The sequence below is a fragment of the Leucopleurus acutus genome (assembly GCF_964270905.1).
Source record: "Leucopleurus acutus genome assembly, chromosome: 2".
Classification (NCBI taxonomy): domain Eukaryota; kingdom Metazoa; phylum Chordata; class Mammalia; order Artiodactyla; family Delphinidae; genus Leucopleurus; species Leucopleurus acutus.
In genome coordinates, this window is record NC_139143.1 from 88,512,681 (window position 1) to 88,528,185 (window position 15,505).

The following is a 15,505-nucleotide window of genomic DNA, read 5'->3' on the forward strand; positions in this document are numbered from 1 at the left end:
GCTGTGAAAAAGAGTAAACTTGAACAAGAATGACTGCCCTCTGTGATACCATGGAGCACAGAGTGGGAAGGAACTTTAAAGGGCCTCTTCTTCGACTCCCTTGCTTTACAGATGCGGCCCAGGCAGGTTAAGCAATCTGCCCAAGCCATGCAGCCAGACAGTGGACAGAGGAGCCTCACAGTGTGATTATGGTCTCCCAAGGCCAGTGCTCACCTTCCTTAAGGAGCCAGTCATTGTGTTAGGAAACAAGGTCATCACATGAACAACCAGAGCAATATAGATAATATATAACAAAGTGATGATGAATTTATTTTTATCAGGTGCCCGAAAATACAATTGTCAGAATGATAAAAATCCTGCAGTTTCTTTCATTCATAAAGTGCATTAATGGGACATAGCTCAGGGGGTTATTAAACAGATTATGTATGAACTGATATCACCTAGTATATACTCAATACAAACATTTTAAGAGTGCAAGCAACATTTTAAAAGGCTGATATTGGCAGAAATATCTCCTTAACATCCCCAAATCGGTCATATCATCTACCTTTCTTTCAACCCAAGCCTGAAGTTGAGAATGTCCTCTTTTCTTACACAAAACAATAATTATTTCAGAGGGGGCAGGTAAACACCAAGAGCTTTCCGATAGCTTCCTGTCTGTCTTATTCTGCCCAACATCAGCAAGTTCTCACAGTCGGTTAAGGATTCCAAGGATAAGTACTTCTCCAGCCTCAGTAACCCCAGCCTACTCCCAGTAGCAAAAAAATTCCCATACTATAAATATTACTTCTTTAACGCTTATTGATCTATTTGGTGGTTAGAATATGTACTAAGAATGCCATAAGATGCCTTTCTTTTTCCTATTTTCTGAAAAGAAAATTGTCATGGCATATGTTTTTCTATCCCCATCAGGCTTCTGATATTTTATATATAACTTGTTAAACAGACAAAAGTATTTTTCTACAAAACTAGGTAATTATCAGTATTCAAGATGATTGTCTCCTACCTTAGCCTAGAAACTAGAAACTATCTCCCTGTAATGCCACGATTAGATCAAAGATGTGGAGCTGGTACCTGCATGCTCCTTTTCTAAAGAGAGATAGCCCTACGTTTCTTTCCTGTCTGGTCTTAGGCTGGACATACTGCTACCAGCCACCATGCTCCATCCCATAGACTCTGTTCCTCTGAGGTTTTTCCTCCTGCCATCTTCCTTCAGACTATTCCCCAGGGCGCCATTGCCACACCAGGGCATATATGTCATTTGGACCACTGCAAAGTGTGCAGACAAGTACAATAAAATCAGCTCTGTCTACTACAACGTTTATTCTGCTAACATACAATTCTCATCTGTATCACTGTGCTTCCTTCCAAGTTTAGAAATTTCCTAATTGCTTGATAATTAGTAGCAGAGGCAGGACTCAAACCCAGGTCTGATTTTTAGCCTGTACCATTGTTTTGCCTATAACAGAGCTCAAGCACTTGGGGTTACTTTTTGTTTGGTTTTGTTTCAGATATTTCTGGATTTTGAAAAATATCATAACTAGAATGTCTATGAATATATACATTATAAACATAGATAAATACAAAAAATAAAAAGAGATACAAAAAACATTCATATTTTCTCTCACCAGAAAATGTATATATGGCCTCTTCATAAAATGTTGATGTGCAGGGCAGTTATAGATTTCATGTTTGCTTTTGTCAAAATCAGCATGAGAATTGAGTGGTACGTGGTGGGGTGGAGAACAAACAAGAGGGAAGGGAATGGAAGAGGAGCCTTCCAGATAAGTGTATGAGAGATTAATGTAATTGTTTTGGCAGAACTTCGTAAGGAACCCAGGAATGGAGACCTGAGACCATCTTAAGCTTGAGAGCATAATAAATAGCAGGTATTTGAAGAGAGACAAAATACTCAAAAATAACAAGTGTTTATAATTTTTTATTTTATATCTACATTATTATTCTGAATATCTAAGTTCCAATAGCTAGATATATATATTAAGTAAATATTTCTCTCTCTCTCTCTCTCTATATATATATATATATACACACACACACACATATATATACACACATACATAGTTTTTATTAACATACAGCAAATACTTGTTAAGTAACTGTAAGGCCAATAAGCTAGAAAAATGCACTGTGCATGGACTTGAGGGAAAGGGAAGAAGGAATTCACATGTGAGCATTTGCTAGGTGCCATACTGGCTGCTACACATACGTTATCTATTCAGATTCTCACAACAGCTCTGTAAGACAGTTAAGTGGTGTTATTCCCATTTTACAGATAAAAAAATGGAGTTTGGGCTTCCCTGGTGGCGCAGTGGTTCAGAGTCCGCCTGCCGATGCAGGGGACACGGGTTCATGCCCCGGTCCGGGAGGATCCCACATGCCGCGGAGCGGCTGGGCCCGTGAGCCATGGCCACTGAGCCTGCGCGTCCGGAGCCTGTGTCCCGCAGCGAGAGAGGCCACAACAGTGAGAGGCCCGTGTACCGCAAAAAAAAAAAAAAAAGAAGTTTTAGAGAGGTACCACTAAGTCTGCTCAACTAGAGATGAGAGTGATTACCTGGGCTACTCAGTTTCTCTTTCTCAAGAACTAGAACAGAGAAATACAGGAAGAGGATAAGAAGATAGTGAAAGCAAAAGCTGAAATGACAAAGGAAAATGTGGAAACAGAGGCCTCAAGGAACTATGAGTAAGCAGAACCAAAACCAACCCCAAGCCAAGAGTACAGAGAGTAAGATGATTGGTCGGAAACGTCAGACTTGGTAATTCCAGAGAGAAGCTGAGTTGCTGTAATGTCTGAGGGTCAGACCACTGCCATTGAGAACAGTTGAGATAATTCATTCCTAAAACTGCTTTGGAGACATCTAGTTTTTGTATTACATTCTTTCTTTGTGAAGTCAGTGTGTCCTGAATGTTTATGAGATTCTGAAAGCTGCTGGCCAAATGTCATTTCAGTACTCTGCTGAGGTTCACATATTTACCCACAACAGCCAAAGCAATCATTTCTTCTCTTTCTCTTTCACTTTTGAGCTATCAGACAAGCGCCTACAGTAAACCAGAACCCTACTGGAAAGCAGTCTGAGAAATGTAGCTTACAGGCTGCTAGCCCCTGAAAATCAAGAAATAACGTAGAAGGAAACAATGATGCTGAGAGGTCAAGAGACAATCCAGTACACTCTCCTAAAAGCGGGGGGAAGCTATTTGTGCGCTTTTAAGGACAGAGTGAAATGATTTGACTTGTACTTTTAAAAGAACTAATTAAAATGCACAGAATGAGTTATAGGGGCACAAGAGCAGCCAGGGTAGTCTATTAAGAGGCTCTTTCGTTAGCCTATTTAGACCATGATGGTGACAGTGAAGATGAAGAGAAGAGACAAATTTAAGAGATTTTAGGATGTAAAGTGGATAAGATTTCATAATGGATTGGATGTGTATGAGAAAGAGCTATCAGGGATGTCCCCAGGTTCCTGTCTTATGCAGCTAGATTGATGGTGTTGCCATTCATTGAGATAGGGAATACTGTAAGAGGACTGGCCAGAAGAATTTATAGCTTCAGTTGGTGTTCTCTCTCCTCTTGGAAGCTAACTCTCTAGAAGTTAAAACCTTCTTTATATCTCTCATAGTACTGGCACCAGGCCTTGCATAGCATAGGTCTTCAATAAATAATTGCTAAATTAAAGAGTCATTACAATATAGCCAACAAGCAACCAGTGGTGGTGAATTCATCCTTTACAAAAGGAAAAACGGCACCAAACTCCTATCGCGGCCAGGCTGGTTAAAGGCAGTAGCGCCGAAAATGCATAAACACAGCCAAAGAAGGAAAAAAAATAAGAGAACAAATCTCTGTGAGCAGATATTTGTAGGCAATGATTATTCATCTGGACACTAATTCTGCCAGAGGGGTGGGGTGGATCCCAAGTAAACGTAGATGCCACAAGGAACTAAGCAAAAGAAAAATGGTTTAGTCACCAAGGAAGATGATCAGACGCATTATTGTGTGACAGAAGTTGTAACAATCAAAATTATGAAAGACTTTTGTTTTATGTTGTGTCTAAGAAAGTACAGTCAGGGTAAGTAAAAAAAAAAAAAGAAAATGGAGAAAAAGAGAAGACATATTAATATGGAGATCATTATGTAGGGTATAAATTTTAAAAGAACAGCACTAAATTATTTGAAGTGAGAGGAAGAGTGTGAGTAGAGAGGTTGAAATGTGAAGAGAATCAGCCCCATAAGTGAGCAGAATCAAAGACAGACTGAATTAATGTAGAGTGTAAACTCAATGGATGAGAAGTAAGGGCCAAGATAAATTACAGGAGGTGAAAGGACCAGCTGGAGCAGAGGGAGGAAAGACTAGAAACAAACAAACTAAAATCAGATGAAAAAGCCAAGTGGAGCAATAGGTCCAGGTGAAAAAAATTAAAATTTTTTTAATCCTTTTTTGAAAAAGAAAAACCTCACAGAATTGTAAGAAAAGAGGCTAGGATCCGACATAAGGCAAAGACACATGCAGAGTCATTATGAAAACTAAATGTGTTTTCTGTTTAGTTTGGTTGCTTGGTGAATCTGGAACCATTTTGACATGTGGAAATATTCATTTTGATGTGCTTAAAGTGTATTGATTATGGTAATTGTTTTTTCTGTGTTAGTTGCAGTCCATTGTGATTTCCTATGGGCTACTGTAATTGCTTTTTAACCTGCCCTGTTGGCTAATTTGGTTTGGGGGAGTCAAGGTAACCTCTGCGTGTCAGCCTCACTATAATTACAAGACAGGAGTGCAAAGTCCAGTCAAAGGACAGGAATTTAGGAAGGTGGGCGTGTGCACGTACATCTCAGAGAGGAGCACGTACAGGGTTGTGGACAGGAGGGAAACATGAAAAGGAACATTTTTGTTTTCGCCACTTGTCAAGCCAGTGACTTTCTTCTCCAGGCTGTGTGGAAGAGAGCACTGGACATGGCCTAACAATCATTTTGTAGAATTTCCTAAATTCACTTACTGACCTTAGAAGAAGAGAAACTACTTCCTGATCCTTTGTCATGGTCCCTGGATTTTCCCTTTGCCTTCATTATCCTGTCTCTGTTTTCCTTAAATTAAAAGACTCCTTAGAATTCCTATAACATACCATTTATATTTGGGTATAACCTAATCAGATATATAAACTATCAGTTTGAAATATTTCTTCTTCCCAAATCAGGATTGCTGCCCAGGTCTGTGACTGTCTCTGGGATTTTATGTTGATATTTATGTTCGTGGTATGAGTCAGCTATCAAAAAGGAAAATGGTCCTGGTTTGAAAAAGGCCACAAGGTACCTCACATCAAGGTCCCTAATATACCTTTCTTGTATCATTTTGTCCTTCATGGTATCAGATATTAATGACTATATGTTATAGCCAGTGTTGACTGAGCTCTTACTATCAAGTATTGTGCTATGCTTGGTTAGCTCATCTAATCTTTGAAACAACAGTAAGAGGTACACACCATTCTGATCCTCATTTTGTAGAGGAAATGGAGGCTTAGGAACAGTAAGACACTTGGCTATGGTAACTCGCTAGTAGCTGTTGGAGCTATGATTTAGATTCAGTCTGATCATAAGCTGATTTTGTCATAATTTTTCTCTTGGTATATAACTATATACATTATACTTACTTCCTCTTAAGATCATTCATTTATTGAAGAAATATTTGTTGAGCTTCTCCTACCTACCAGGCAAATCTAGTAGGCGTTGGAAATAGATTGAAAAGCAAGACAGGTTCTCAAAAAGCTTATTTGATAGCGGGAGAGAAATAACATACAATTAAATAAACAAACAAATGAAGTAAAATAATTAGACTAGGGTTAATACTATAAAGAAAATAAATAAGATACTGTGAAAAAGAATAAGAGGGGGAAGCCAACTGTGGAGGTGGTAGTTAGGGAAGTCTTCTCCAAAGAGGTGATATTTAAGCTTAGACCTGAAATCAAGGCAACAATAGGCAGGATTTAAGGGAGGAACATTCTGGTAGGATAGAAGAGCAATATGTTCAATAGATCCGGCTCCCTGCCTTAAACATTTGAATTGTAAACTTTCCAGGATACACCATTTTGTTTTCTGTCTTCTGTAGACCTATAGGGTCTAGTAGTAGGAGAGTCAACGGTCTCTCACAGGTTCATTTCAATGTTCTACTATAATTTAAGCATTCTCTATTCAACAGGAAAAAATTAAAAATCACTGCTACTATTTCTGTTCTTTTTAACATATTGGTGCATTTCCTCCAAACCAGTTTTTGAAGTTAACATTCCTTGTTTGCACACTGTCTACCAGGCACCAAACTGTGAGCTTTGCATGCATTATTTTACTCACTCATCAAGCAACCCCATGAGTAGGAACTTATTATTAGTCAGCTTTGAAAATGAAACAGATTTAGGTTGAATGCCTCTCCCAGGAACACGCAACTGGTGAGTGGCAGAGCAGGAATCTGACCCCAGAACTGCCTGACAGCAGAGCGCCCCCTCTAACCGCTGTGGCCTCTCCTTTATCTGAATGTACATTATATGTATTTTCCAAAAAGCTTGCATCCTGGGTTTTTGTTTATTTTTTTTTGGCTTATATTTTCCCACATCATTAAATGTTTTCTGTTTTTATTGATTTTAATGTTTTCTTTGTTTTCTGCCTTTTGCTATATAGATTGTGGGTTTTTTTGCTTTTATGTATTCCAATGGTTTGGAAGGTGTGCTTTCTGTTTTTAATTCTAGCAGTGACCATCTTTAAACAAAGACCACCCAAATGAGAAAACAGCCTTTCAGAACTTGTCACAGCAAGAGACTCAGCCACCATCGCTTGTGTTCTGCAGGCAAGCAGGGGAGTACAGAGGCCTTATAGGAAAGAAAGTCTTCAGGGATGCTCTGTTTAGAGGTTGTTGCCACGGGGAAGCTGGAGGCTGACTAACTAGAAATGGGGCATCTTATGTGATTGGTTTGGGAAGCATATTTGACTTTCTCTGGTTGGTCCTGAGTTGGACAAAGCTAGGACAAAGAACTGGGGCGTGGGCAGTCATTGACCAAGTCTTGGCCGTGCTGGGCCCATTGCTGCAGAGACTGTTGTTTGGCCTCCTGAGCTAGTTGCTCCAGAGGTTTTGGGTCAGTTTTTTGGCCACATAATGTCTGGCCATTGTCCATTTATATGCCAGTTTCTCTCTTTTCAAAAATGTGTTTTTGAATCTTTTGCGAATCATTCCAAATAAAAATGTTATCATGATATCATGTGGTAAGATGGGTTATTAATCACACTTGTAGATCCTCAGTCAATACTCACACTTCGTTTTGATTTTGTAAACTAACCTGGGATTTTCAATAGATTGTTGTTATTTAAATGGCTTGATTTTAGACTACATCATTTTCTATTTCAAATTGTAACCAAGATTTAGACTTCATGTTTTTAGTCTTTACAGCCAGTCCTTATACCTTGGCATCTCCATTTCTGAGTTCTTTAGTCTGTAGATTTGCTTCACATTTTTTTCCAGTCCTTTACATGCCTGAGAATTTCTTTCTGTTCAGCTTGCCTCATCAGTAAAATGGGATTAAGTACAATAATAATACATTAAAAGTGCTTAACAAAGTGTACAGCATATAGGAAGTGTTCAGCAGCTATTAGCTACTTTATTATCATCATCATCATTATTATTATAGTTCACATATAAAACACAGCTTGGCTAGGTTTTTAATACTTTTTTCTCACAACCCTATAAACATTGTTCCATTGTATTATCAACCTGATTTCTCTTATTTTTGTCTTTATTTTCTGACTGTGGCATATAGGATTTTTTTCTTTAACTTGTCATTTAAGATTTCTTCTGGATTGTGTTTTGGTGTGATTCTCCAGTGCTTTTTCCTGAAACTTGTTGAGTTCCTTCGATACTCAGTTTTGTTTGCTTACTTGTTTATTCTTAATTCAGTAAATCCTCCTTCTGTTTGAGGTTATTGCTTCGTTCAGATGACCTTGATGTCTTCCTGAGGAGGACCATAGTCTTAGATCAGAGGATGGTCCTCCAACCTGTCATTTGCTCATCACACTTCTTTTTTTCCTCTTGCTCTGGGTTCCTGAAGAGCCTCAAGTTTCTTATCCATGTCACTGATATGACCTGTCCTTAGGATTCTGCTCCTACTTCTCCCATTTCTTCTATTATGTGTTTGGTTTTATTTCATCATTTCACTTTCCCTTCATTTTATTGTTTTCTGTCACCACCTATGTTTTTCTCCTTTTGTGATTTCTTGCTCATGTCTCATAACAGCCATGCATTTTTTAATCCTATTGAGGTTACCCAGCAATTTTCTTTAAAAAACAAGACAGAACTAGGGGCTTCCCTGGTGGCGCAGTGGTTGAGAGTCTGCCTGCCGATGCAGGGGACAGGGGTTCGTGCCCCGGTTTGGGAGGATCCCACATGCCGCAGAGCGGCTGGGCCCGTGAGCCATGGCCGCTGGGCCTGCGCGTCCGGAGCCTGTGCTCCGCAACGGGAGAGGCCACAACAGTGAGAGGCCCGCGTACCGCAAAAAAAAAAAAAAGAAGAAAAAAAACAAGACAGAACTGTTTCTTGTAAAAGTGCTTTTCAAATGTTTGACCTTCCTCCGGGTCTGAAGGGTAAAGTTCCCCTTCCTTTGTTCCACGATATTTTTCATAGGCCCTGTTATTGGGGCCTTTTACTTGTCTGTTTGATCAATTGATTTTTATGTGTTGGGTTTTTAAAATCCATATTGGAACAAGAAAACTATATTCAAATAGTGTCTGCCCATAGACAAAATCTATGAAAGGCCCTTGTGTGCACCTTCTGTCTACCTGGACGCTAGTTGAATTCCCTGCTCAGAATTCAACAGGAGAGCAGAATAGTGCACTGTGCACCTAGCTCAATTGTTTGTGTTGCTCAACTAAGCAACACAACAATACTAGCAACAATACTATCTAAGGTTAGTATTTCTGCCTTAGATTTTCTCCTACTCCTGTCTGCCTGGCTCTTTCATTCTCTGAGCAGATGTATCACATGAAAAGAATAATCACCAGGATACACTGCTACCAGGTGTCATCCTGCTTCATTCTCTCACCTTCAGCACTTTACTTTTTAATTCTTTCACAAAGAAGCCTTTTAGGGGGCTTCCCTGGTGGCACAGTGGTTCCGAGTCCGCCTGCCGATGCAGGGAACACAGGTTCGTGCCCCGGTCCGGGAAGATCCCACATGCCGCGGAGCGGCTGGGCCCCTGAGCTGTGGCCGCTGAGCCTGCGCATCCGGAGATTGTGCTCCGCAGGGGAGAGGCCACAACAGTGAAAGGCCTGCGTACCGCAAAAAAACAACAAAAAAAAGAAAGTCAATGAAAAAGAAGCCTTTTAGTTTGATGCAGTCCCATTTGTTTATTTTTGCTTTTGTTGTCCTTGCCTGTGGAATCAGATCCAAAATAAATATCCCTAAGACCAATGTAAAGAAGATCACCACCTATGTTTTCTTCTAGGAATTTTATGGTTTCAAGTCATACATTCAAGTCTTTAATCCCATTTTGAGTTAATTTTTGTATATGGTGTAAGTTACTGGTCCAGTTTCATTCTTTTGCATGTAGCCTTCCATTTTTCCCAACACCATTTATTGAGGAGAGTTTTTTTTCTCAATTGTATATTCTTGCCTCCTTTGTCATAGATTAATTAACTGTACATGCATGTGTTTATTTCTGGGCTCTCTATTCTGTTCCATTGATCTGTGTGTCTGTTTTTCTGCCAGTATAATCTGCTTTGATGGTTGTAGCTTTGTAGTATAGCTTTAAATCAGGGATAAAGTAGTCTTTATGATAGTCAAAACTATCTTCACTTCCTCATGCTCTACACAACTATTTTCAATAAACCAGTAGCCTGTGGACAGTAATTCACAAGGAAAATAATATCTCTTCCAGTTTTTCAAGGACCACTAATTAACCACGAGGCTAGGAGGTTCTCTCTATAACAAAGTACCATAGTTTTCTAGCAGTTTTTCTTTTCTGTGGTTGTTTTGAAAAGTTGCTATTCTACTCATATGTACAATTGTCATTTAAATATTCAAGTTTACTTTAAGGCTGCTGCTTTCACAGGCAGAATATTAAACTTCCTTGATCAAGATACTACAGCACATTATTAACTATACTATCAAATGCCAACTCCCAGCCAAACATTAAATACTTAAAGTCACCTGCCTCCTTCCCCACTAATATTTCAGTATAACAGTTTCCCCATCAAGACTTCTCTATAATGGTTAATTCTTCCCTTGTTTGATGTACCTCGTCATGATCCAACACTGCAGTCTTTATATATGGGACTAAACTAATTATAAATAAAGTCCTTGTATGTTGATAATTTTCATTTTACATCTTCATTTTTATTTTCTTTTTTTTTTTTGCGGTACGCAGGCCTCTCACCATTGGGGCCTCTCCCCTGCGGAGCACAATCTCCGGATGCGCAGGCTCAGCGGCCATGGCTCACAGGCCCAGCCGCTCTGTGGTATGTGGGATCTTCCCGGACCGGGGCACAAACCTGCGTCCCCTGCATCGGCAGGCAGACTACCAACCACTGCGCCACCAGGGAAGCCCCATCTTCATTTTTTAATAAAATAAAATATTGCAGCTAAAATCAAGGTCTCCTTTGTTCCCTTCCCCAGACCCATTCTCTTTCCTTCTTTAGAGGCAGCTATGATCATGAATTTGTAGAGGAGCTTCCAGTATGTTTTTATACTTATGTATGCATCTATAAACAATATATAATATTGTCATATGTACTTTTAAGATAAATGTTCATGTACTCTACACGTCTTCTGCAACTTGCTTTTTTTCATTCGACATTGTTTTGGAGATCCATCAACATTGTACTAATAGATATTGTTCATTTAAGTTCCCTGCAGTATATTAATTGTTCTGTGATTACAATTTACTTGAAAACGAAAGAGCATATTCCGAAAAGATCTTGAGTTACTCGCTGTGTGACAGGGAAGGAAAACTCTTGCCCCAAGAGCTTTCTGCCATCTTTGATGTGAAGAGTGGGCTGGAGTGTCTTTCAAGTGTGAGTGCAAGCTCTGAAGTAAAAAGCATCTGGTCAAAGCTAGGATAATATGTGCTAACTGGGTGAGGGAAAGAGGAGTGGTTTAAAATACACTTATGCTTGGAACATATGCTATATAAGATACCATTCCTCCCTCCCAGCAAGATCCTGTCACCCTGCTGTTGAAGGCTGTATTCTTCTGCTATGGAAGAAACAGAACTAGAGTAGACAAATGTCTCCTTGCCATTTGTCTGATACACAGATAAAGACTTGGGTCTCAACACTCCCTCCGTAGCTGGTGAACATTTGTTGAACATGAGCAGTGAAATAGGCATGGGAAATGCAGCTGCTTGCAATATCATTTTAGTATAGGCAGGAGCCTTGCTGAGTTTCTCTGTCTGTCTTTTATTAAAGGTCCACACACGTTCCTGTTGGGGAGGATCAAGTCCAGCACATGGAGCTAGTTCAGGATCTAGCACAGGGGTTTAACAAGAAGTACGGGGAGTTCTTCCCAGTACCCAGGTCCATTCTGAGTAAGTAACAAACATACGATTTTTCAATCAGGATGCATTTTGAAGAGAGGATTGGATAACGGACTGAGAAGCTTGGAACTTTCTTGGGACTAAACTTGGCTTCGTCGTGCACAGATTTCAAGATTTATAATGAGAATCCCATCTTTTTCTGTAATGTAGGACTAGTAGACCTCATTGGATTATTGACTAAAATAACCAAAAGTTTGAAAAGTATGGGAGAAACTAGAAACTACAAATAATCATTTTCATTATAGAGTATCATATATATATATATATATATATATATATATACACACATATATATATATATATATGTATATATATAAACATATCTCATTTGGTAGAGCAGGTATCTTTCCCTATTTCATAGATGAGTAAACTAAGGATTGGCAAGCCTGACTTTGTATCCAAGTCGCGTATCTAGCTGGTGGCAAAGCTGGGCCCTACATTGAGCTCTTCTGGTTCCAAAGCCAGCTGACCTTGCCTTCTCTATTCACAGTAGAACAAAAGTCATAAGAGTGAGAACTGCTGGATCATAATCTAGATAAAACAAGAGGGCATTGATCATCCTCGCACTTTGCCTTCTTAAATACACAACTGAGACAGAATGTACAATCTACCTACTGAATCCAAAACCTCATCTGCTTGCAAGGCTATACTTGTCTGGAATCTTCTCAAGAAAAAAAGCTGTAAATCTCTATCAACATTTTGGTAGCAGTGTAAACTTGCGGCAGGGGCGGAGATCACTGAACCTAAGCTCTGCCCATCTTTATTAAGGTGGCTGCATTTTAAAGAGTATAACATGTGCCTAGTGTCAATTTAGAAGCATAAGGTGGATATAAATTACTAAGTTATTCCAACAGTTCACACAAATAAATTCAGGGCACCCCATGCATTGAAATCAACCTTCTTTTAGCAACGAGGACTATTCTAATGCTTTGGCTAATTGTTATTTTACCTATTTCAACTTTATATGTTTCTGTAATAGCCATAAATTAGGCAATTATTAATAACACAGGTTTTATGAAGCACAGCTTAACATCTTGATTCTATCAGAGCAATAAACAAGTCACTTCTCTCACTCTTGCGTGTGTGTGTGTGTGTATGTGTGTGTGTGTTGGTAATTACTTATATAATCATGGGTAAAGAAATGGAAAGATGCCACAGGTTGTGAAAACTGGCATGGGGGTAGGAAGGGCAGTGGTTGTGGGCAGGGGGTGATTAGCCAATAAGGAAGAGCAGAGAAGAAGGAAATAGACAATACTTTTTTTAATAGGTATGCATAGCAAAAACAGTATGATTGATACAATTTCATTTGTGTAAGATTATATGTTTTTATGTTTATATACGCATTAACAGATGCATGAAAATATGATCAAAATATTAACATTTTATTACACATTTCAGACACCTTTACTTTCATGCTTATGGAAATTGCTAATTTATTACAATGAGTATAATCAGATAAAAATAATAAAGTTATTTGGTGTTCTTGGCACTTTTTAAGATCTAGACACTGACATTCCTATTGGTGTTTTACTGTTTTGTTTTGTTTTTTTGTTTGATTTTTGTTTCTGGTACGTGTGTGTTGGTGTTTTTACCTAGCATCAATGAAGAAGGTAAAATCCCTGCGTGATCCGTCTGCCAAGATGTCAAAATCAGACCCTGATAAACTGGCCACTGTCAGAATAACAGACAGCCCGGAGGAGATAGTGCAGAAGTTCCGCAAGGCTGTGACAGACTTCACCTCGGAGGTCACCTATGAGCCAGCCAGCCGAGGGGGCGTGTCCAACCTGGTGGCCATCCATGCAGCAGTGACAGGGCTCCCTGTGGAGGAGGTGGTCTGCCGCAGCGCTGGCATCGACACCGCTCGCTACAAGCTGGTGGTGGCAGATGCTGTGATTGAGAAATTTGCTCCAATTAAGAGTGAAATTGAAAAACTGAAGACGAACAAGGACCACTTAGAGAAGGTTTTACAAGCTGGGTCAGCAAAAGCCAAAGAATTAGCATATCCCGTGTGCCAGGAGGTGAAGAAATTGGTGGGGTTTCTATAGGAAGTTTCAACGAGTCACAAAAAGTCTTTTCTATCTTGTGGTCCACGCACTCCTATTAAGGCAGCTTTCCTCACAAGTGAACGATTATAGTTTGGGGACACACAATTTGGTATACCTGATCATTGGCTTCATCTGATGAATAATGATTTGTAGCCTTCAAATAGAGCAATGTTCTAAATCCCATCAGCGAAATTCTGTGGGAAAAAAAAGAGCAAACAAAGAAGGCACAGCTATCTGAATCCTCAATTATGTGAGGCACACTCGGCCTCATTTATTCACACAAATGTGATTGAGGTAAGTAGCAATTTGGCAAGTGGGTGTTTCATTTGTGTCTCTCTCTGAAGTCCTTACTGTCACAGGTGCTCACTTCATCTATCCCACCCCTTTTAAAAAGCAATATGTAGACGTTTTAGGCTTATAATCCTTGGGATGCCATTTGAACCAATTTGTGTTCAGATCTCCTAAAAATAGGTTGATGATTATCATTCATTTGTCACTGAGATGGTACCTGCTTTACTGTATTTAATCTATTTATTTCCCAAGAGACCACACTGACTATTCTAGCAAGTATTATCTGTTTTTTTTGTTTGTTTTTTAAATTCAGAGATACATGGTATGACCTTCTGAGAAGGTTGCATTCTTTCAGCTTGATTTATTTATTGTACAAAAGCCCGAGTCCATACATTATGTTCTTAATAAGTACTTCCTTGCATGTGTCTCTCAGTGTAATATCACCAACCCACTGTGAAATCTAGAGGAGAGGAATTGCCGTTTTACACCTGAGGAGCATGAAGCTTAGAGAGTACAGTTAGCTTGTACAGTATCTCTCCGTGAGTAAGAAGGAAATCCAAGATCAAAACTATTACTCCTTATTCCTAAGAATAGTGCTTTTTTCGTCAGTACAGAAGTCAGAAGTCACAGAAGCCAGCATGTTTGAGACTACAAGCATTCTTGTTTTGAAAGTGGGTACTGGAAATATAAGACCTGAACTACTGACACTGTTTATATCAGCAAGTCAACCACTAGCTGCCAGCTTTAAACCTGGATTCAGCCAACCGTGGTCACATTTGTTACTCAGAATCCCCAAGGCCGGTCCCAAGTCCTGTCTCCTGTGCTTGTTTCAGAGACACTTCAAAGTATATTCTGCCCGACTGCAACAGTAGTTGGCCTGACAAGTCAGATTTTCCCAGTGTGCGGGAGCTTCTCATCTTACCTTTACCTCAGCCTAAGTAGTAGCAAGTCACTCTAAAAACTACCTTCTCCGCACATCCCTTTCCCACACCTGAAAGCAGAAATGACCATTGTGACTCAGCGCACCACGGCCTGATTGATTTTGTAACAGAAATTACTTGTAAGTTTTTTGCCAATTGTCACCATTTATATATGAGTGACGAGCATGTTGGGCAAAGAATTTTTACTCGTTTCCTAAGAGAAGAAAGTAGAGTGGTCCTTTTATCAGAACAGATGTAAATACACCTAACAGTGCATCCCAGAATCCAAATTAAAAGACCCTTTTTGGATCTTTTCTTGGAATGGGTTGTCTAGAGTGGGCTCTGAGGAGCCTCTTTGGCATTATTTTCTGCAAGCCTCTTTTTTTGTTGTTGTTTGGTTGGTTTTTTCCTTTCAAAGAAACCCTAGTATGAATACTGGAAAATGACTAAATTAAAGGTGGATCTATCAAACTGTCCGTGTGTTTTCTTTACCCCCTTGCCACACCTTTCATCCAAAGAACTAAAGGCACCGTGGAAAGAATCTCAGAGGAGGAAAACTAGATGACGTGTGGTAACTTCTAAGGAGCAAATCCCTGTACAGAAGAGGTTGGGCTTGTGAGAATCCTGTTGTTGTGTGAAAGTGACCTGAGGACTCATCAAGTCTAATATCCAAGTC

At 39.5% G+C, this 15,505-nt stretch overlaps 1 protein-coding gene across 1 annotated transcript in view; it reads left to right on the forward strand.

Annotated features, from left to right (window-relative positions):
• The window catches only part of WARS2 (tryptophanyl tRNA synthetase 2, mitochondrial), an 89,078-nt gene extending 73,794 nt beyond the window's left edge, over positions 1-15,284 (forward strand). The window contains exons 5-6 of the mRNA XM_082833056.1: positions 11,446-11,564; positions 13,170-15,284. Coding sequence (XP_082689182.1) covers positions 11,446-11,564; positions 13,170-13,618 — 568 coding nt within the window. The 3' untranslated portion in view covers positions 13,619-15,284. The remainder of the gene's footprint in view (positions 1-11,445; positions 11,565-13,169) is intronic.
• Positions 15,285-15,505: the final 221 nt, after the last annotated feature.